The sequence below is a fragment of the Pseudophryne corroboree genome, chromosome 9 (assembly GCF_028390025.1).
Source record: "Pseudophryne corroboree isolate aPseCor3 chromosome 9, aPseCor3.hap2, whole genome shotgun sequence".
Lineage (NCBI taxonomy): Eukaryota > Metazoa > Chordata > Amphibia > Anura > Myobatrachidae > Pseudophryne > Pseudophryne corroboree.
In genome coordinates, this window is record NC_086452.1 from 417,826,265 (window position 1) to 417,850,379 (window position 24,115).

Genomic DNA, 24,115 nt, shown 5'->3' on the forward strand with positions numbered 1-24,115 from the left:
GGTGGTCGCTCCCCCCTACACACCCGCACAGGCAGAAGAAAGCAGGGAGGCTGCTGCCTCCCTGCAACACCACAGACCTGCCAACACGCAGCAGCGTGTGCTGACTGTAGCACACTGCTGCTGCTGTTGCTGGCAGGACGGGGGAGCTTCAGAGCTGGGACAGAGCTACTCCAGCCGGAGGGCCCCCTAAAACTGTGGGGCCCCGGGTACGTACCTTCCCCCCTTAATCCGGCTCTGCTGCCGGACCCTCCCTTAATCCGTACCCCCTGATGCCCCCTCTCCCTCCTCCACTAAATAGACGCTATTCACCACTGCTCTGCTAATCAGAACAGCGAGTAAAGGAGCTTCCCAACTGCCCCCCCCCCCCACCGTGGGTGGGACAGCGGGACAGACCCCCAAAAATGGGACTGTCCCGCGAAAATCGGGACAGTTGGGAGGTATCCTGGCCCTGTCACCCCTGTACTTGCCCTGTCAACCCTATCCTGGCCCTGTCACCCCTGTCCTGGTCCTGCCACCCCTACCCTGGCCCTGTCATCCCTATCCTGTCCCTGTCATTTCTGTACTGGCCCCGTCGCCCCTGTCCTTGCCCCGTCACCCCTGTCCTGGCCCCGTCACCCCTGTCCTGGCCCCGTCACCCCTGTTCTGACCCTATCACCCCTGTCTTGGCCCTGTTACTGCATACCCTCCACCTACCTTTTTGGCAGGTACAGTACCCGCAGCACCTCCAGACCCCTCCCCAATGCACCACACCTCTGCACCTCCAGACCCCTCCCCAATGCACTGCACCTTTTCCTCCACCACATGCGGCACTCCACCCCTCCCCCACACGCTGTGCCTCCAGACCCCCCACTCCCCCGCCTCTCCACCACCCACAGCACCTCCAGACCCCCTCCACCATCCACCCTCATATATGTCTCCCCCCACACCTGCCCCCCTCCACCCACAGCATTTGCAGACACCCTCCTCCATCCGCAGTCCCCCCCGCACCCGCTACATTCTGTACATCGTGCCCTGCAGGTGCTGTTCACGCTGTCGCAAGGGGCTGCGCCTCCTTCACCATCGCACGCCCTTTCATTGTGCAATTTTTAACCACTAACAAAGAAATGCAGGTAATACTCCATATAATACAAATATTGAACCCCAGATAGGCATGCAAGGGTTAAGGGGGCGTAGCCCCATGCGACGGTGTGAAGAGCGTCCGTAGGGCGCGATGAAGCACCTAGTATATATATATATATATATATTTATTAGGTGCGTCATCGCGCCCTATGGGTGCTCTTCACACCGTCGCAATGGGCTATGCCCCCTTAACCCTTGCATGCCTTTCTGGGGTTCAATATTTGTATTATATGGAGTATTACATGCATTCCTTTGTTAGTGGATAAATATTGCACAATGAAAGGACGTGCGATGGTGAAGGAGGCGCAGCCCCTTGCGACGGCGTGAACAGCACCTGCAGGGCACGATGTACAGAATGTGGCGGGTGAGGGGGGCCTGCGGATGGGGGAGGGTGTCTGTAGATGCTGCGGGTGGAGGGGGGGGGCGGATAGGGAAGGGTCGGGTGGTGCTGCGGGTGAGGTAAGGGCAGAGGAGTGGGAGCTGCAGATGGGGGAGGGGTCCGGAGGCACTGCAGGTGGGGGAGGGGCAGGGATGCCACGGGTGGGGGAGGGGCAGGTGCGGAGATGTTGCGGATGGGTGAAGGGTTCCGGAGGTGCTGTGGGATGGGAAGGGGCGGGGGTGCTGGGGGTGGGGTGGGGGTCCGAAGGCGCCACGGGTGGGGGAGGGGCAGGAGCGGGTGGTGCGGCGGATGGGGAAGGGTGTCCGGAGGCCCTGCAGGTGGTGGAGAGGCAGGTGCGGGGGTGCCATTGGTGGGGGAGGGGCGTTTGAGGGGGGGGGACCGCGGATGGAGGAGGGTGTCTGCAGATGCTGTGGGTGGAAGGGGGGGCAGGTGTGGGGGAGACATATATGGGGGGTGGATGGTGGAGGGGGTCTGGAGGTGTTGTGGTGGAGGGGTGGGGGAGTGGGAACCGCGGGTGGTGTAGGGGGTCTGGAGGCACAGCGTGTGGGGGAGGGGTGGAGTGCCGCATGTGGTGGAGGGGAAGGTGCGAAGGTGTGGTGCATTGGGGAGGGGTCTGGAGGCGCTGCGGGTACTGTACCTGCCAAAAAGGTAGTTGGAGTGTATGCAGTAACAGGGCCAGGACAGGGGTGACGGGGCCAGGACAGGGGTGACAGGGCCAGGACAGGGGTGACGGAGCCAGGACAGGGGTGACGGAGCCAGGACAGGGGCGACGGGGCCAGGACAGAAATGACAGGGCCAGGGTAGAGGCAGCAGGACCAGGACAGGGTTGACAGGGCAAGCACAGGGGTGACAGGGCCAGGATAGAGGTGACAGGGCCAGGATAAGGGTGAAAGGGCCAGGATAAGGGTGACAGGGCAAGGCCAGGGGTGACAGGGCAAGGCCAGGGGTGACAGGGGCATGACAGAACACAGGGCTTGGGAGAGATTGGTATTAGGGAAAAAACAGTGACAGACAGATGTGTTTTACCTGAGTCACTGCTGCTGGTTGCTGCTGTTCCACTCCAACCTGTTGGGATCTGCTGCTGGTGAGGACTTGGCATGGCTGACTCTATCAGGCTGGAGTCCTGCTTCCTCTGCCCGTCCGCATCCCTCCCCCCACTTACTGTGGTAAGGGGAGACTGGGAGTGACTGGCTAGCCCCCAGGAGACACTGCGGCTGGAGGGAGGAGGGGGTCATAGCATGCACACGGCGCGGACCTCGCGGCTGCCGGGCACTGTGTGGTAAGGGGAGACTGGGAGTGACTGGTTAGCCCCCAGGAGACGTTGCGGCTGGAGGGAGGAGGGGATCGGCGCCTGCAAGCAGCGCGGACTTCTGCAGCGCTGCCCGCCGGCTAAAGTGTGTGAAGGAGCTGGGCGCACCTCATTGCGGGCGGCAGAGCTGCAGCTAGCGGTGGGGTTGCCGGGGCTGGAGATAACAGAGGCAGTACGGAACCTGCACAGCGGTAGGTGCCCAACAAAACTGCAGCTAAGAAGCGTGGAGTGTGCCAGAAAGTGACGCTCCTCCGCGCCAGAGAGCCCCTGCTGAGTATGCTGATGTGGGGGGTCAAGCACACAGTGAGCCGGTGCCCGTCTGTCTATACGGCATACCCGCTCACACACCCCCATACCTCCCAACTGTCCCGATTTTCATGGGACAGTCCCATATTTTGGGGCCTGTCCCGCTGTCCCACCCGCGGGCAGCAGTGTCCCACCCGCGGGACGCAGTGTTCCACGGTGGGGGGGGGGGGGGCAGTTGGGAAGCTCCTGTACTCGCTGTTCTGCTTAGCAGAGCAGCAGTGATGCGCACAGCGTCTATTTAGTGGAGACAGAGGGAGAAGGGGCATCAGTGGGTACGGATTAAGGGGGGGTTCCGGCAGCAGAGCCGGATTAACGGGGTACGTACCCCGGGCCCCACAGTTTTAGGGGGCCTCCCCGGCTGGAGTAGCTATGTCCCAGCTCTGAAGCTCCCCCGTCCTGCCAGCAACAGCAGCAGCATTGTGCTACAGTCAGCACACGCTGCTGCGTGTTGGCAGGTCTGTGGTGTTGCAGGGAGGCAGCAGCCTCTCTGCTTTCTTCTGCCTGTGCGGGTGTGTAGGGGAGAGCGACCACCCCCTCTGGATTTACCCCTAGCTGAGGGGCCAAAATCCCATTTTAAAAAAAACAAATTCCCGGAATTTGCACAAGGGGGCGTGGCCACGCGGCACACAATTAGGCCACGCCCCCAAAACCGAAGCAGGCACAGCAATGAGAGAGGGCCCCCCTGTCTCAAGTGCCCTGGGCCCCCAAACTCATAATTTGCCCCTGGGCATGCCCCCTCACTGACTAAAAACGGGGGCGTGGCTAGCGATCACGGGTCCTCAGCAAAACCACGCCCCTTTTTCATTGGTCACGCCCCCTTTACGCTGCGCGTGTGTCCCTCCTTCTGCCTGAAGACAGCTGGGAGGTATGCACCCCTGCCTGTGCCATGCCCATACCATCTGCTCCTAGATTTGCCCAGATCTGTAACTAATTTGACTAACTCCGCCCAGTGTTGTGACTCCGCCCAGCATTAGCAAATGAGGCACAAAGTCAGATCTGGGCTATTATATAGGATATATATATATATATATATATATAATAAGAATTTACTTACCGATAATTCTATTTCTCATAGTCCGTAGTGGATGCTGGGGACTCCGAAAGGACCATGGGGAATAGCGGCTCCGCAGGAGACAGGGCACAAAGTAAAAGCTTTAGGACTAGCTGGTGTGCACTGGCTCCTCCCCCTATGACCCTCCTCCAAGCCTCAGTTAGGATACTGTGCCCGGACGAGCGTACACAATAAGGAAGGATTTTGAATCCCGGGTAAGACTCATACCAGCCACACCAATCACACCGTACAACTTGTGATCTGAACCCAGTTAACAGCATGATAACAGAAGGAGCCTCTGAAAAGATGGCTCACAACAACAATAACCCGATTTTTGTAACAATAACTATGTACAAGTAATGCAGACAATCCGCACTTGGGATGGGCGCCCAGCATCCACTACGGACTATGAGAAATAGAATTATCGGTAAGTAAATTCTTATTTTCTCTAACGTCCTAGTGGATGCTGGGGACTCCGAAAGGACCATGGGGATTATACCAAAGCTCCCAAACGGGCGGGAGAGTGCGGATGACTCTACAGCACCGAATGAGAGAACTCCAGGTCCTCCTCAGCCAGGGTATCAAATTTGTAGAATTTAGCAAACGTGTTTGCCCCTGACCAAGTAGCTGCTCGGCAAAGTTGTAAAGCCGAGACCCCTCGGGCAGCCGCCCAAGATGAGCCCCTTTCCGTGTGGAATGGGCTTTTACAGATTTTGGCTGTGGCAGGCCTGCCACAGAATGTGCAAGCTGAATTGTACTACAAATCCAACGAGCAATCGTCTGCTTAGAAGCAGGAGCACCCAGCTTGTTGGGTGCATACAGGATAAACAGCGAATCAGATTTCCTGACTCCAGCCGTCCTGAAAACATATATTTTCAGGGCCCTGACTACGTCCAGCAACTTGGAATCCTCCAAGTCCCTAGTAGCCGCAGGCACCACAATAGGCTGGTTTAAGTGAAATGCTGAAACCACCTTAGGGAGAAATTGAGGACGAGTCCTCAATTCTGCCCTGTCCGTATGAAAAATTAGGTAAGGGCTTTTATAGGATAAAGCCGCCAATTCTGAGACACGCCTGGCTGAAGCCAGGGCTAACAGCATTACCACTTTCCATGTGAGATATTTTAAGTCCACAGTGGTGAGTGGTTCAAACCAATGTGATTTTAGAAATCCCAAAACTACATTGAGATCCCAAGGTGCCACTGGAGGCACAAAAGGAGGCTGTATATGCAGTACTCCCTTGACAAACGTCTGAACTTCAGGAACAGAAGCCAGTTCTTTTTGGAAGAATATTGACAGGGCCGAAATTTGAACCTTAATGGACCCTAATTTGAGGCCCATAGACAGTCCTGTTTGCAGGAAATGCAGGAAACGACCCAGTTGAAATTCCTCTGTAGGGGCCTTCCTGGCCTCGCACCACGCAACATATTTACGCCAAATACGGTGATAATGTTGTATGGTTACATCCTTCCTGGCTTTGATCAGGGTAGGGATGACTTCATCCGGAATGCCTTTTTCCTTCAGGATCCGGCGTTCAACCGTCATGCCGTCAAACACAGCCGCGGTAAGTCTTGGAACAGACATGGTCCCTGCTGGAGCAAGTCCTTTCTTAGAGGTAGAGGCCACGGGTCTTCCGTCAGCATCTCTTGAATTTCCGGGTACCAAGTCCTTCTTGGCCAATCCGGAGCCACGAGTATAGTCTTTACTCCTCTCCTTCTTATGATTCTCAGTACTTTTGGTATGAGAGGAAGAGGAGGGAACACATAGACTGACTGGTACACCCACGGTGTTACCAGAGCGTACACAGCTATTGCCTGAGGGTCCCTTGACCTGGCGCAATATCTGTCCAGTTTTTTGTTGAGGCGGGACGCCATCATGTCCACCTTTGGTTTTTCCCAACGGTTCACAATCATGTGGAAGACTTCTGGGTGAAGTCCCCACTCCCCCGGGTGAAGATCGTGTCTGCTGAGGAAGTCTGCTTCCCAGTTGTCCACTCCCGGAATGAACACTGCTGACAGTGCTATCACATGATTCTCCGCCCAGCGAAGAATCCTTGCCACTTCCATCATTGCCCTCCTGCTTCTTGTGCCGCCCTGTCTGTTTACGTGGGCGACTGCCGTGATGTTGTCCGACTGGATCAACACCGGCTGACCCTGAAGCAGAGGTCTTGCCTGACTTAGGGCATTGTAAATGGCCCTTAGTTCCAGGATATTTATGTGAAGTGACGTTTCCATGCTTGACCACAAGCCCTGGAAATTTCTTCCCTGTGTGACTGCTCCCCAGCCTCTCAGGCTGGCATCCGTGGTCACCAGGACCCAATCCTGAATGCCGAATCTGCGGCCCTCTAGGAGATGAGCACTCTGTAACCACCACAGGAGAGACACCCTTGTCCTTGGAGACAGGGTTATCCGCTGATGCATTTGAAGATGCGATCCGGACCATTTGTCCAGCAGATCCCACTGAAAAGTTCTTGCGTGGAATCTGCCGAATGGAATCGCTTCGTAAGAAGACACCATCTTTCCCAGGACCCTTGTGCATTGATGTACTGACACTTGGCCTGGTCTTAGGAGGTTCCTGACTAGGTCGGATAACTCCTTGGCTTTCTCCTCCGGGAGAAACACTTTTTTCTGTACTGTGTCCAGAATCATCCCTAGGAACAGCAGACGTGTCGTCGGAATCAGCTGCGATTTTGGAATTTTTAGAATCCATCCGTGCTGTCGTAGTACTACTTGAGATAGTGCTACTCCGACCTCTAACTGTTCTCTGGACCTTGCCCTTATCAGGAGATCGTCCAAGTAAGGGATAATTAAGACGCCTTTTCTTCGAAGAAGAATCATCATTTCGGCCATTACCTTGGTAAAGACCCGGGGTGCCGTGGACAATCCAAACGGCAGCGTCTGAAACTGATAGTGACAGTTCTGTACCACAAACCTGAGGTACCCTTGGTGAGAAGGGCAAATTGGGACATGGAGGTAAGCATCCTTGATGTCCAGAGACACCATATAGTCCCCTTCTTCCAGGTTCGCTATCACTGCTCTGAGTGACTCCATCTTGAACTTGAACCTTTTTATGTAAGTGTTCAAGGATTTCAGATTTAAAATGGGTCTCACCGAGCCGTCCGGCTTCGGTACCACAAACAGCGTGGAATAATACCCCTTTCCCTGTTGTAGGAGGGGTACCTTGATTATCACCTGCTGGGAATACAGCTTGTGAATGGCTTCCAATACCGCCTCCCTGTCGGGGGGAGACGTTGGTAAAGCAGACTTCAGGAACCAGCGAGGGGGAGACGTCTCGAATTCCAATTTGTACCCCTGAGATACTACCTGCAGGATCCAGGGGTCCACTTGCGAGTGAGCCCACTGCGCGCTGAAATTCTTGAGACTGGCCCCCACCGTGCCTGAGTCCGCTTGTAAGGCCCCAGCGTCATGCTGAGGACTTAGCAGAAGCGGGGGAGGGCTTCTGTTCGTGGGAAGAGGCTGTTTGCTGCAGTCTTTTTCCCCTTCCTCTGCCCCGGGGCAGATATGAGTGGCCTTTTGCCCGCTTGCCCTTATGGGGACGAAAGGACTGAGCCTGAAAAGACGGTATCTTTTTCTGCTGCGAGGTGACTTGGGGTAAAAAGGTGGATTTTCCAGCCGTTGCCGTGGCCACCAGGTCCGATAGACCGACCCCAAATAACTCCTCCCCTTTATACGGCAATACTTCCATATGCCGTTTGGAATCCGCATCCCCTGACCACTGTCGCGTCCATAATCCTCTTCTGGCAGAAATGGACATCGCACTTACTCTTGATGCCAGAGTGCAAATATCCCTCTGTGCATCTCGCATATATAGAAATGCATCCTTTAAATGCTCTATAGTCAATAATATATTGTCCCTGTCCAGGGTATCAATATTTTCAGTCAGGGAATCCGACCAAGCCACCCCAGCACTGCACATCCAGGCTGAGGCGATTGCTGGTCGCAGTATAATACCAGTATGTGTGTATATACTTTTAAGGATATTTTCCAGCTTCCTATCAGCTGGTTCCTTGAGGGCGGCCGTATCAGGAGACGGTAACGCCACTTGTTTTGATAAGCGTGTGAGCGCCTTATCTACGCTAGGGGGTGTTTCCCAACGCGCCCTAACCTCTGGCGGGAAAGGGTATAATGCCAATAATTTTTTAGAAATTAGCAGTTTTTTATCGGGGGAAACCCACGCTTCATCACACACCTCATTTAATTCATCTGATTCAGGAAAAACTACGGGTAGTTTTTTCACACCCCACATAATACCCTTTTTTGTGGTACTTGTAGTATCAGAAATGTTCAAAACCTCCTTCATTGCCGTGATCATGTAACGTGTGGCCCTACTGGAAAATACGTTTGTTTCCTCACCGTCGACACTGGAGTCAGTGTCCGTGTCAGTGTCTGTATCGACCTGAGGTAACGGGCGTTTTATAGCCCCTGACGGTGTTTGAGACGCCTGTACAGGTATTAACTGATTTGCCGGCTGTCTCATGTCGTCAACAGTCTTTTGTAAAGTGCCGACACTATCACGTAATTCTTTCCATAAGACCATCCAGTCAGGTGTCGACTCCCTAGGGGGTGACATCACTAACACAGGCAATTGCTCCGCCTCCACACCATTTTCCTCCTCATACATGTCGACACAGCGTACCGACACACAGCACACACACAGGGAATGCTCTGACAGAGGACAGGACCCCACTAGCCCTTTGGGGAGACAGAGGGAGAGTTTGCCAGCACACACCAGAGCGCTATATATATACAGGGATAACCTTATATAAGTGTTTTTCCCTAATATAGCTGCTGTATATATTAATATGCCAATTTAGTGCCCCCCCTCTCTTGTTTTACCCTGTTTCTGTAGTGCAGGACTGCAGGGGAGAGTCAGGGAGCCTTCCTCCAACGGAGCTGTGAGGAAAAAATGGCGCTTGTGTGCTGAGGAGATAGGCTCCGCCCCTTTTTCGGCTGCCTTTCTCCCGCTTTTTTGTGGAAAACTGGCAGGGGTTAAATACATCCATATAGCCCAGGAGCTATATGTGATGTATTTTTAGCCATTTAAGGTATTTTCATTGCGTCCCAGGGCGCCCCCCCCCCCAGCACCCTGCACCCTCAGTGACCGGAGTGTGAAGTGTGCTGAGAGCAATGGCGCACAGCTGCGGTGCTGTGCGCTACCTTATTGAAGACAGGACGTCTTCTGCCGCCGATTTTCCGGACCTCTTCACTCTTCTGGCTCTGTAAGGGGGCCGGCGGCGCGGGGTCGGGACCCATCCATGGCTGGGCCTGTGATCGTCCCTCTGGAGCTAATGTCCAGTAGCCTAAGAAGCCCAATCCACTCTGCACGCAGGTGAGTTCGCTTCTTCTCCCCTTAGTCCCTCGATGCAGTGAGCCTGTTGCCAGCAGGTCTCACTGAAAATAAAAAAACCTATTTAAACTTTTACTCTAAGCAGCTCAGGAGAGCCACCTAGATTGCACCCTTCTCGTTCGGGCACAAAATCTTAACTGAGGCTTGGAGGAGGGTCATAGGGGGAGGAGCCAGTGCACACCAGCTAGTCCTAAAGCTTTTACTTTGTGCCCAGTCTCCTGCGGAGCCGCTATTCCCCATGGTCCTTTCGGAGTCCCCAGCATCCACTAGGACGTTAGAGAAATATATATATATACACACACACACACATATAGATATATATGTGTTATTTCTCAATTAAAGCACTATTGTACTTGCTGCTCTGTAGTGCTGATCATACATTATGAGGGACCAAGTGTGCCAATTAGCTTTTGTGTGTGTGTGTGTGTGTGTATATATATATATATATATATATATATACTAGGTGCTTCATCGCGCCCTACGGGCGCTCTTCACACCGTCGCAAGGGGCTACGCCCCCTTAACACTTGCATGCCTATCTGGGGTTTAATATTTGTATTATATGGAGTATTACCTGCATTTCTTTGTTAGTGGTTAAAAATTGCACAATGAAAGGGCGTGCGATGGTGAAGGAGGCGCAGCCCCTTGCGACAGCGTGAACAGCACCTGCAGGGCACGATGTACAGAATGTAGCGGGTGCGGGGGGGACTACGGATTGAGGAGGGTGTCTGCAGATGCTGTGGGTGGAGGGGGGCAGGTGTGGGGGGAGACATATATGAGGGTGGATGGTGGAGGGGGTCTGGAGGTGCTGTGGGTGGTGGAGGGGCGGGGGAGTGGGAGCTGCGGGTGGTGTAGGGGGTCTGGAGGCACAGCGTGTGTGGGAGTGGTGGAGGGAAAGGTGCAGAGGTGTGTTGCATTGGGGAGGGGTCTGGAGGTAGTTGGAGGGTATGCAGTAACAGGGCCAAGACAGGGGTGATAGGGTCAGAACAGGGGTGACAGGGTCAGAACAGGGGTGACGTGGCAAGGACAGGGGTGACGGGGCCAGTACAGAAATGACAGGGACAGGATAGGGGTGACGGGGCCAGGGTAGGGGTGGCAGGATAGGGTTGACAGGGCAAGCACGGGGGTGACAGGGCCAGGATAGGGGTGACAGGGCCAGGATAAGGGTGAAAGGGCCAGGATAAGGGTGACAGGGCAAGGCCAGGGGTGACAGGGCAAGGCCAGGGGTGACAGGGACATGACAAAACACAGGGCACGAGAGAGATTGGTATTTGGGACAAAACAGTGGTGACAGACAGATGTGTCTTACCGGAGTCACTGCTGCTGGCTGCTGCTGTTCCACTCCAACCTGTTGGGCTCTGCTGCTGGTGGAGACTTAGCATGGCTGACTCTCTCAGGCTGGAGTCCTGCTTCCTCTGCCCGCCCGCATCTCTTCCTTCCCACTCCTCAGTCACACACCGCGGACCTCGCGCAGCTGACGGGCACTGTGGTAAGGGGAGACTGGGAGTGACTGGTTAGCCCCCAGGAGATGCTGCGGCTGGAGGGAGGAGGGGGTCATAGCATGCAAGTGGCGCGGACCTCGCGGCTGCCGGGCACTGTGGTAAGGGGAGACTGGGAGTGACTGGTTAGCCCTCAGGAGGAGCCTGCAAGCAGCGTGGACTTCTGCAGCGCTGCCCGCCGGCTAAAGTGTGTGAAGGAGCTGGGAGCATCTCACTGCGGGCGGCAGCGCTGCAGGTAGTGGTGGGGTTGCTGCGGCTGGAGATAACAGAGGCAGTACGGAACCTGCACAGCGGCAGGTGCCCCACAAAACTTAAGCTAAGAAGCGTGGAGTGTGCCAGAAAGTGACGCTCCGCGCCAGAGAGACCCTGCTGAGTTTGCTGATGTGGGGGGTCAAGCACACAGTGAGCCGGTGCCCGTCTGTCTGTACGGCATACCCCATCACACACCCCCATACCTCCCAACTGTCCCGATTTTTGCGGGACAGTCCCATTTTTGGGGGTCTGTCCCGCTGTCCCACCCACGGTGGGGGTGGGGGTGGGGGGGGGGGCAGTTGGGAAGCTCCTTTACTCGCTGTTCTGATTAGCAGAGCAGTGGTGAATAGACGCAGCGTCTATTTAGTGGAGACAGAGGGAGAGGGGGCATCAGGGGGTACGGATTAAGGGAGGGTCCGGCAGCAGAGCCGGATTAAGGGGGGGAAGGTACGTACCCGGGGCCTCACAGTTTTAGGGGGCCCTCCGGCTGGAGTAGCTCTGTCCCAGCTCTGAAGCTTCCCCGTCCTGCCAGCAACAGCAGCAGCATTGTGCTACAGTCAGCACACGCTGCTGCGTGTTGGCAGGTCTGTGGTGTTGCAGGGAGGCAGCAGCCTCCCTGCTTTCTTCTGCCTGTGCGGGTGTGTAGGGGGGAGCGACCACCCCCTCTGGATTTACCCCTAGCCGAGGGACCAAAATCCCATAAAAAAAAAAAAAATCCCGGAATTTGCACAAGGGGCGTGGCCATGCGGACGCGATTAGGCCACGCCCCCAAACCCACAGCAGGCACAGCAATGACATAGGGCCCCCCTGTCTCAAGTGCCCTGGGCCCCCAGGACTCATAATCCGCCCCTGGGGGCATGCCAGCAGCTCACAGAGCTCTGGGCATGCCCCCTCACTGACGAAAACGGGGGCGTAGCTCGCGATTGTGGGTCCTCCGCGAAGCCACGCCCCTTTAGTTGGCCATGCCCCCTTTTCACCGTGCGTGTGTCCCTCCTGCCTGAAGAAAGCTGGGAGGTATGTACCCCTGTCTGCCTGAAGAAAGCTGGGAGGTATGCACCCCTGCCTGTACCATGCCCATACCATCTGCTTCTGCTCCTAGTCTCCTATAGATTTGCCCAGATCTGTGACTCATTTGACTAACTCCGCCCAGTCTTGTGACTCCGCCCAGCGTTAGCAAATGAGGCACAAAGTCACAGATCTGGGCTATTATATAGGAGAGATATATATTACAGTATGTAATTATTATTATTATTATTATTTTTATTCTTTACGATGACTCACACGTCATTCCCTAACGTGTGTACTTGTGTGGGGAGTTATTTTGCACTAACTTCATAGATCTCCCTTTGCTGCGGGATTGTTTGAGGCCTTGGCCATTGAATAGTGAGGAGGGGGGGAGACAGCAGCCTTAGTTATGTCTTTTTATTATACTATGTTCTTTCTTCTATATTGCACTGGGGGTGAGTGGCCTCTCTATTTGATGTGACAACAGTTGATTGGCATCAGAGCTGCTGAATAGACTGGATTCAATTTTGTTTGCGTGCTGTTTGGACCCCCCGTGATGCCTTTGGGTCCCTCTTGCCAGCTATTGTGATAAAACACCCTCTGTGTGAAACAGAGGGAGACTGTAAAAAGAAAAAAAATATATACTGTGTATATATACTGTATGTGTGTGTGCAGGGCCGGCTCCAGGCTTACTGAGCGAGAAAATGTCAAAGCGCCCCCCCCCCCCCCCCCCCCACTCTGTGCACGTGCCGGAGGCGCACGCGCTCCTGGAAAAGTGGCCGTGGCCTCTGGAGAAGTGGGGGTGGCCTCGCAACTTCATATTATCACACTACAAATAAATATATTTTCACACACCCTCTACGCACACAATTAGCAGCCTTACACATAACATAGTAGTGTTCCTTACACACAATGTCTCCAGTATAGTGCCAGATTACACATGTCTACAGTAGTGCAGTGCCAGCTACCCATGACATGCCCCGCAGCAGTGCCAGCTACACATGACATGCCCCGCAGCAGTGCCAGCTACCCATGACATGCCCCGCAGCAGTGCCAGCTACACATGACATGCCCCGCAGCAGTGCCAGCTACACATAACATGCCCCGCAGCAGTGCCAGATACACATGACATGCCCCCCAGCAGTGCCAGCTACACCTGATATGCCCCCCAGCATTGCCAGCTACACCTGATATGCCCCTCAGCAGTGACAGCTACACATGATATGCCCCGTAGCAGGCCAGGTACACCTGCCCCACAGTGTCAGATATGCCCCCCAGTGCCAGATATGCCCCCCAGTGCCAGATACACATGCCCCACAGTGCCAGATATGCCCCACAGTGCCAGATACACATGCCCCACAGTGCCAGATACACATGCCCCACAGTGCCAGATATGCCCCCAGTACCAGATACACATGCCCCACAGTTCCAGATATGCCCCCAGTACCAGATACACATGCCCCACAGTGCCAGATATGCCCCACAGTGCCAGATATGCCCCCAGTGCCAGATATGCCCCCAGTGCCAGATGCACATGCCCCACAGTGCCAGATATGCCCCCAGTGCCAGATACACATGCCCCACAGTGCCAGATACACATGCCCCACAGTGCCAGATATGCCCCCAGTACCAGATACACATGCCCCACAGTGCCAGATATGCCCCACAGTGCCAGATATGCCCCCAGTGCCAGATATGCCCCCAGTGCCAGATGCACATGCCCCACAGTGCCAGATATGCCCCCAGTGCCAGATACACATGCCCCACAGTGCCAGATACACATGCCCCACAGTGCCAGATATGCCCCCAGTACCAGATACACATGCCCCACAGTGCCAGATATGCCCCACAGTGCCAGATATGCCCCCAGTGCCAGATATGCCCCCAGTGCCAGATGCACATGCCCCACAGTGCCAGATATGCCCCCCAGTGCCAGATACACATGCCCCACAGTGCCAGATATGCCCCCAGTACCAGATACACATGCCCCACAGTGCCAGATATGCCCCACAGTGCCAGATATGCCCCCAGTGCCAGATATGCCCCCAGTGCCAGATGCACATGCCCCACAGTGCCAGATATGCCCCCCAGTGCCAGATACACATGCCCCACAGTGCCAGATACACATGTCCCACAGTGTCAGATATACCCCACAGTGCCAGATATGCCCCCAGTGCCAGATACACATGTCCCCACACAGTGCCCCCCCCCCCTTCCCCCAAGTGCTGCTTACCGCGCGCTGCTGCCGATGGTCCTCTTGGGCGGGGAGGAGGCTGCTGCTGCTGCTCCTGCTGTGTGTGAGGACGGGGAGGAGAGCGCAGCGTGCGCCTCTCCTTCCCCTCAGTCTCCGGCGGGTGGGCGGCTGGGCGCACTAAACTAAACAAACTCAGTGCGCGCTATGCGGCACGCACTGAGTAGTTTTGCATAGTCCCGCCCCCAGCACAGAGTCAGCCACTGACTGCTGGCTGGGAGTGGGACTCGGAGGCGGGCCGCGGACGGACGGATGCTGCTGGAGCCACACACAGACACAGCTCCAGGGTCCAATATGGCAGTGCCAGCGTGCGGCGCCCATTAAGGGTGTCGCCATGCGCGGCCGCTCTATTGGAACATTCCTGAAGCCAGCCCTGTGTGTGAGTGTATATGTATGTATGTATGTATATGTAAGTATGTGTATATATATATGTGTATATATATATATATATATATGTATATGTATATATATATATATATATATATATATATATGTATATATATATATATATGTATATATATATATATATATATATACAATGGGTGTAGTTGGCACTCAAAGACAAATATGTAGACCGGGGTGCCCTCCTTGAAGAAATGCACAATTGCGTGTCTGCAGTGTCGGAAGCCACAGTCAACTGACCCCTCTGCCACAGAAACAGGCGGCACTCCACGGATTTGGTGTAGTATAAAAACTTTATAAAACAAACAGCATGAAGAGTCCAACGTTTCAACACCGCGACGGGTGTTTTTGTCAAGGACACATGGTGAAACAAACAGTGTGTACATTGTTCTTACCTTAAATACCCCTTTCTTGTCAGCGCGTCCAGACAGGTGCGGCGGGCGGGAGAGTCGCCGGTGGCTCCGGCATCAGGCCGCTGAAGATGACGTCACCGTTGCTAGGCTACCGGGAAACGTCATCTTCAGCGGGCCGATGCCGGAGCTGCCGGCGACTCTCCCGCCCGCCGCACCTGTCTGGCCGCGCTGACAAGAGAGGGGTATTTAAGGTAAGAACAATGTACACACTATTTGTTTCACCATGTGTCCTTGACAAAAACACCCGTCGCGGTGTTGAAACGTTGGACTCTTCATGCTGTTTGTTTTATAAAGTTTTCATACTACACCAAATCCGTGGAGTGCCGCCTGTTTCTGTGGCAGAGGGGTCAGTGGACTGTGGCTTCCGACACTGCAGACACGCAATTGTGTATATATATATATATATATATATATATATATATATATAATATGTGTGTGTGTGTGTGTGTGTGTGTGTGTGTGTGTGTGTGTATTTATATTTTGTTGGGAAGATTGTAGAGTAAGGGACTCATTTTAGAGGGAGATAACAATTTTCACTGACGCATCACGTCCTCTGTGCGACAGCTGAAGTTATATAGATACCTGTAACTCCTAGGTTGATACTGTACTCTATCTCACACTTGGAGGATCCAGACTAGATGCACAGGTGCTAGAGGAGAATACAGAAATGTGTCAGAGCATTGCCGATAAAGGGCCTCTCTGACACCCCCTCCTCCCTCCCCCCCTTTATAAGCAGGGTAAAATGAACCTTTGCTAGAGCACTCTCTTAGATTTCTATTCTCTAAAGTAGAGATTGCAGAACTTGGTTTAACATCTGGCAAACAGAGTGGAGGAAGTAGAGATCAGTCAGCAAAGCCAAGAGGAAGCCATATCAGAACTGCAAAAGGTGGTGAATGAAGCACCAATCCCATTAAAACAATGTTTTTTAAACATTTATTACTATTGCAGGGTATAAGAAAAAAAGCTTTGCAATAACTATTGTCCTTCGTTTGTTTCTTCAGGCAGCTATCTCCTGTTAAATTAATATTATGCAGTTTCCTCAGTGTCATGTGACTATGGTAACCACAGTCACATGTAGTGTGCAGAGACTTTGTTATGCCCTTTCTGAGCTCTATGTGCTCTGTAAAGAGTCTCTGTGACTGGCAGCCATACTGGTTTTCTCTACAGCAAGATTTTGAAAAGGAGATAGTTTCTTTATTAATGTATTTAAGGGAACTGTACACTGCACCCAATGTGCGGTCTTACCAATAATGAACGATAGTTACAGTATAACCTCCATGTTCTAGCTACTAATATCGTATTTTTTCCCATACAATGATCTACCGTCTTCTCCCACTGCTTCGCTATTCTTCTTGACCCTTCATATTAACTTACTCCAAGGTCCCTTTCCTCTTTGTTGGCATCACCATTCATTATGTATTCTCGTTTTATGTTTTATGCAAATGTATTATTTACATTTTATGTTTAAGATTCAACACTTTGGCCCGTTTCCCTTTATTTTCTCTACATCTCTAACCCAGAGGTTCTCAAACGCGGTCCTCAAGGCACCCCAATGGTCCAGGTTTTAGGTATATCCATGGCTCAGCACAGAGACTGCGTTTGGGAACCTCTGGATGGGGCAGATAATTGCACCTCCTCCTGGTGCGCCATGTTCTCAGCGACACGGAGCGCCTTTCTCACTTAAAGTTTGCGACTTATTCGCACAAATAAAACGAGCAGTGGCAAAACTCCATCGCTAGATTACACTGATTAATTCGATGTGCTTGACTTGTGCATCTGTGTGCGAATAAGTCTGAATCTGCGTAAACTGTTTCTCACGCCAAGTTCCGTTGTGCTTCATCTGCGTCCTTATACGGGTTCCTGTGCAGTGAAAGTCGCAGCCAGAGTCTCTAGTACGCTGTGAGTGGTGTTTTTGTACATAAATAAATAAATTAAACAAAAATAAATTAATTAAACAAATACAAAGGGAAAATAAGAATATATATAGAATTCCTTAATCTGTACATTGGGTAGGGGGCAATTTACACAATTTATGATCCGTCCTCTTTAAAACACAAATTTACCCTAAAAACTTTATTCCCCAGTCAGAAGCTGAATGACCCCTCTCGTGTGTTTGATGTAGTTTATATATAAACATAACATTTCAAGATGTCTTGGCAGAGGTTGTGGGAACTGTACTGTAGGATCAAACCCCCAACAAGGTCTTATTTGTGTTGTGTCTTTTCTCACCCCCCCCCCCCCGGCTCAGGTGGATTTGCAGCTGCAGTTACGACACCCCTGGACGTAGCGAAGACCCGTATAATGCTAGCAAAGGTAGAGATATAATATGGCCCACCTGTACACACCTGTGTGATTACACCTCTATGCTAAATACTGGCTCTTCATAGGGTGTACTAGCTTAATTGGAAATAACCTTCTGTTTGAACGTATCTGTGTTTCACAACCATTTTATCCTGAGAAGACCCGATTGGTTTAAACAGTGGTTCTCAAACTCGGTCCGGAGGACCCCAAGCAGTTCACGTTTTCCAGGTCACCAAGCAGGTCCATAGGTGTATTCATTACTCACTGACACATTTTAAAAGATCGACAGGTGGTGCTAATTATTTGACTTGTAATTCTGTGAGGAGATCTGGAAATATGTGAACTGTTTGGGGTCTTAAAGACCGAGTCTGAGAACCTTTGGGTTAAAACAGAATTTTCCAAACTACTTCTTTACAGTTCAGGTTTTAATGATATCCATGCTTAAGCACAGGTGAATTAATGCATGAATATCCTTAAAACCTGTAACTGCAAAGTTTGGGCAACTGCTCTATAGTAATACTGGAATGGGATATATTTAATCAAACACTATAGTAAATCTGATTACTATAAAAGGCTAATCAGTGGATCATTCGCCTGCTTTTCTGCTACAGGTTGGATCGAATACTGCAAGCGGAAACGTGTTGTTTGCACTGAGTGACGTATGGAGAACACATGGCGTTACAGGGTACAGACCAACTGTTCTTGTTCATTTTGATTGACATATTTTGATGGGGGGTTTTTTTTTCACTACATTGTTTTTTTATGATTTCTCATCAGCGGGGTATGTATTGGTTGCCAATAGATGCTTTTTCCATTCTGCGAGATATCTCTAGAGCTGCACATTTTCTCTGGAACTCTCTTCCTTGCTCATTAACATTAACCTTTGATTAGATTATCTGGCCTTTGGTTAAGATCAAGTGTAAATTGTGTCCTTGGATGTTATGGCCTAACCCTTCTAAATGTGAGGCGTTACCTTGTACCGTTGACCATAAGGCATGCAGCACAAAAGCCCAGAACATAATAACCCGGCCACCATGCCTGTAAATCCTTTGAGTTACTTCTATAGAAACACAGTATTTGAAAGCCGAAAAGAACCACTTGGCCCATCTATTCTGCCCTAAACACATGTACAAGTGCACACTTACACCCTAGGGTTAATTTGTTTTTCGGAGCCAATTGACCTACCAGTAAATATTTGGTTTGTGGGAGGAATCGAACCCATGACTTTAGTGCTGTGGGGCAGTAATGCTAACCATTACACCATCTGTTGATTGGTTTTAGGTCAGAAATATATAGTCTGTCGGTTGAAGTCATACTTAACAGACATGTTATAATATATAAGCACAAAAGGTCTAAAAGAGAGATGAGAAAGAGGATTATAACTGCGTGTAACACTACAAGTCACTGGGTGTGAACACAGGCAGTGTTTGCCCTCTGACCTCCCAAACGGATAATGCACAAGGCTTTCTTGCAAAGTGAAATGAAGCAATTATGTGATTTCAGTTGTCTAGCCAGCTGTACCCGGGCTGACAATTATGCTATTTTCCTTATAAATTCCATATGGCAAATCTGCAAAAATATATCTCATTTCACTGCAGTTCCTATTCTCTTTGATCCACAAAAATCCCTATAGCTAAAGTATTTTAACTGTTAAATGATGAGGTTTAACCATTTTTTTTTTCTTTTTGCATAACTTTGCTCCGAGCCCCGGGTCAAGCGCAGAGCCTCACTCGTCAGTTACGCATCACTTCTAGCTATGCAAAGCTGATTTATTTTTAAATACAAAAGCATTATAAAGCAGGGATCGCACCTGACCTCCGCCATAGCGGTAAACACCTGCAGGCAGATTACCAGGTGGAATGGCTCAATATATCTTTTTTTATGATGTATTAAAAAAAAAAAAAAAAAAAAAGGTCTGCCTGTAACAACCGTAAGACTTTATATTATAAGGTAAATATGTTTCTAACTGTTGCCCCTGGATACAACACAGAGCTGTTATTTAGAAACATATCCATCCAATGCAGAGAGCACAGCTGGGCAGTGTTGTATCGCCGGACAATGGAATGGAAACTGCTGGACCTGATGATATCAATACGTGGCTGCAAAGCACAGACAGATAAAGCAATGTTGCTTGTAACAACTGCCGGGGGGCATCTGCTCTTCTGCAAACACAGTTGATATCAGATGTAAGATAATGGTAATGGAAAGCTCTTCTAAAGAGAGTTTTCACAGCCCCTTGGCTGTTGAGTGATTTGTAAAAATTAATTTCTGTCTGTCGCTCCTTATCCTCTCTCTCCTTACCCTGGCTGTGGACTATATCTAGATTATAGGCATCTGAGCCCTCTGTTTCTCATAAGGCCATTCTGCTGAGATCTGGTGGGCATCTTCTGTTGCATGTCCGTCCGTCTGTCCACGATGGAGATGGGAGATCATTTGGGATTATTTTATACACATACACTTTTTTTGTAGCAACAGATTCCCTTTCCATGAACTCTGAGTCACAGCATTGCTATTGCAGAACTGATAGTTTACAATGCAGCACATCCCAAACCCAATTCTTTAATTCCGGCTGTTGCAGGAGCTGGGGGACAGTGATATACGGTGCAGGGGAGGAGACAGAGGGTCATTCTGCATAGAACCCCGGCACTGTTGCACACAGCAGGAAGATTAAGGGTCTGCGGAGAGGTTTACGTCATGCGGTGGTCTAGGGCCTGTCCGCTGCAGCTGTCTGCACTGTGTGACGTCTGCTCCTGGACTATCTCCATTCTGCACGCAGTGTAATTACTGCAACTGGATTGGACAGTCAGACTATCGCTGACTGATTTAACCCTGAAAAATATTCTTCAAGTTGGGTTGTGGGTTCAGGTGGGTCTGGGTTGCAGGGTCTCCTAAAGCAAACTCGTACAGGTCCCGAGGTCTGGGTTAAGGTTTGATGGGGGGGATCATACCAGTAAACTTGCACAAAATAATGAATGGCTTTGGCAGAGGTTCCAAACAAGGCCTTCAAGGGGCTCATTTGCACTCGCCCAGCTGTCGGTATGCCGGCCGCCGGCATAGCCTACTACACCTGGGACAGAGCTGGCTGTGGCGGGTGCCGGCTCCGGACTGCGCTGGGGATCTTGCGTGAGTAGCGAGATCCCATGCATGCGCAGAAGAGCCAGCCAGGCAGGGAGACACAGCGCATCAACACTGAGCTGACGCTCTGCGAGCTCAGGGGGACATCGCCGGAGGAGGGAGCTTTCACTCCCCGGTTTCGGCAGACAAGATGTTGATACGTCTTGTCAATGTCCCTTCCTGCTTCACCACGTTAATGAGGCGAAGCCGGAAGTGTTATAGCAGCACAATACATTTACCTATCAATTACTACTTCAGTCAGTTTGATTGACCCATCTGTGCTCAGGGGTGTGGTATGAGTTGCCGGCGGCCAGCATACCGCCGATGGGATCCCGACCGCCAGATTGCGTGCCACGCTTACTATTCTCCCTCTGGGGGGGGGGCTCGTGGACCCCCAAGAGGGAGAAAAGGTGTCGGTATGCCGGCGCCGGTATACTGTGCACCGGGATCCCAACAACCGGTATACTGAATACTACCCGTGCTCAGGCATGGCTGTACTGAAAACCAGATCCGTCAGGGTGCCTTGAGGACTGCAGTTGGGAATCTCTGCGCTTATGGCATTAAAAAGTATAATGTGTAAATACTCCCAGCCCATTCCTGTTAATAAAGATCTTTAGTTAATGTCTAAAAGAAAATAAATAAAAATAGAATGTTGGGTTATTGTGATCACTCAGGAGCCTGTTTTAACAATATTTAGCTGTTTTCCTTTGGGAATTTGCCCTCTACCAGTCTCATGCAAATTACTCTGCAATTATGGTAATAGATCTAAGTGCTGCCTAGTGAATCCTTAAACTGTTTCCAGCTGGCGGTCTCCCTTCAGTCGGAACTGTGCTCATTTCCTACGCTGCAGTTTCTGTGACTTTATAAACCGGCATTAATGCTGTGTCTAGGCTAGATACGTCCCTGCCACGCTGCAGATCTCACAGCCAGTTCTCCCGATGCTGTATCTGACATTCTCACAGAGTATTGTATATAGTGGTACAGCCATTCCACTGATCAGAATGGCTATTGTACTGTAGCACAAGCACCGAGTATTTCAGGAGATGAGTGCTGAATTTGGGGGGAGGCAGTAACCAGTACACTCGTAATAACAGTGAATGGAGGTAGCAGGAAACCACAGACTGAGACTTAGACAGTGGAAGCTGTAGGGCCTCCGGCAGCACAGAGTATTGATATTAGGCTGCTGTAGCACTGATGCAGGAAGATTGCGGCATCAGTTGCCCTTATGAAAGGGTGTACATCCAACTTGTACCCATTATAATCTGCTCTGTAAATTGTTAGGGGGTGGTAGCCAGTAAATACATGAAATCATGGTGACGCAGCTAGGGTTTCCATACTCTTCAGACCAGGGTGAATCGGTGATACCTAAAATTGCGTCCTCAACTGCTTACTGGCGACAGGTTAATGGTGAGAAATCTTTAAATCTCTGTTTTTGTTTTTCTTAATTGTTCAGATTATTTGCCGGCATTGTCCCCAGAATGACCGCGATCAGCCTCGGAGGTTTCATCTTCCTGGGGGCTTACGACAAAGTGCGCAGTTTGCTTCTGTGAAGAATCCAATGGAACCTGCAGAATGAAGCCGCTGCAAGTTACACTGTCCACGTGTTTATAGTTATACCAAGACACTATGTGGACAGGAAACGATGGTCTGCTACAGTCCCTGCAAAATCACAACGTTTCACTCAAGCACAAAGAAATCTTCAGCTAATATTATGTCTGAAACCCTCCATATGTTAATGCAGTTTATGACATGTGACAAGTAGACTCCTACATTACAGCATCAGTATATCCAGGTGAAACTAGAACAGTATTACACCAAAAGACAATACTTCACCCTTTCAAAGGAAAATCCATTATACTGTATGAAGCATAGCACTCCTGCTGTTATTCCAGTCCCTTCAGTATATCTGGCCGGTATCCGGACTCCAGGTCGACAGCACAAAGGTCGACACACCTTAGGTCGACGCCAATTGGTCGACACACCTTAGGTCGACATGGACAAAAAGTCGACAGGAACAAGGTCGACATGAGTTTTTCACGATTTTTTTCTTTTTTTGAACCTTTTCATACTTAACGATCCACGTGGACTACGATTGGAACGGTAAAGTGTGCCGAGCGAAGCGAAGGCACCATGCCCGAAGCATGGCGATCGAAGCGAGCCATGTGAGGGGACGCGGTGCACTATTTGGGGTTCCCGGTCACTCTACGAAGAAAACGACAACAAAAAAACATAAAAAACTCATGTCGACCTTGTTCCATGTCGACCTTGTCCATGTCGACCTTTTGTCCATGTCGACCTTTTGTCCATGTCGACCTAAGGTGTGTCGACCAATTGGCGTCGACCTAAGGTGTGTCGACCTTTGTGCTGTCGACCCTCAGTCCCAGACCCATCTGGCCGCACCAATTACCAGAAATCGCGCTACTCAGGAACAAGGCCTTGATGTGATTCAACGTTGCAGAGTAGATTAAGAATCACAGCAGCATACGCCTTATAGAGACTGTTATTTTAACATTATTGTCTATTGATCATTTATTTTACTGCATTTTGTTTTTAGCAAAATGTGAGATGAAGCCTGAATTTGTCACCTGAACTTTCTAATTAAATAAGGTTTTCAAGGAAATGGTTGATTTATTCAAGTTTTAAAACAGTAAACGTTTGCATTGTTTCTCATTGAAACATCCTATGTTAATAAAAGCTTATAGTGTTCTGCATTGGACAACACTGCTGGTAGCATTACACAGTGGTGTATAAATATTTATTTATTAAATACAGGTTGATATCCCATATCCAAATATTCCGAAATACGGAATTTTTTGAGTGAGACTGAGATAGTGAAATCTTTGTTTTCTGATGGCTCAATGTACACAAACTTTGTTTAATACACAAAGTTATTAAAAATATTGTATTAAATGACCTTCAGGCTGTGTGTACATGAAACATAAATGAATTGTGTGAATGTACACACACTTTGTTTAATGCACAAAGTTATTAAAAATATTGGTTAAATTACCTTCAGGCTGTGTGTATAAGGTGTATATGAAACATAAATGCATTCTGTGCTTAGATTTAGGCCCCATCGCCATGATATCTCATTATGGTATGCAATTATTCCAAACTACGGAAAAATCTGATATCCAAAATACTTCTGGGCCCAAGCATTTTGGATAAAGGTTACTCAACCTGTATAAAAGTTGTTTCAGAAAAGTGGCTCAATCAATGTATTGGTCCACCACAGGTGAATGTAAGGGAGGGACTAATCTAGCCAAGAAAAAAAACAAAAGTTCCCCCAGCACACTGCAATGGACCAGTTAATGAGATTTGTCCCTCCTA

The 24,115-nt window shown here is 50.6% G+C and overlaps 1 protein-coding gene across 1 annotated transcript in view; it reads left to right on the forward strand.

Annotated features, from left to right (window-relative positions):
- SLC25A26 (solute carrier family 25 member 26) overlaps positions 1 to 23,405 on the forward strand; it is a 386,727-nt gene extending 363,322 nt beyond the window's left edge. The window contains exons 8-10 of the mRNA XM_063940924.1: positions 17,619 to 17,683; positions 18,283 to 18,356; positions 22,239 to 23,405. Coding sequence (XP_063796994.1) covers positions 17,619 to 17,683; positions 18,283 to 18,356; positions 22,239 to 22,335 — 236 coding nt within the window. The 3' untranslated portion in view covers positions 22,336 to 23,405. The remainder of the gene's footprint in view (positions 1 to 17,618; positions 17,684 to 18,282; positions 18,357 to 22,238) is intronic.
- The last annotated feature ends 710 nt before the right edge of the window (positions 23,406 to 24,115 follow it).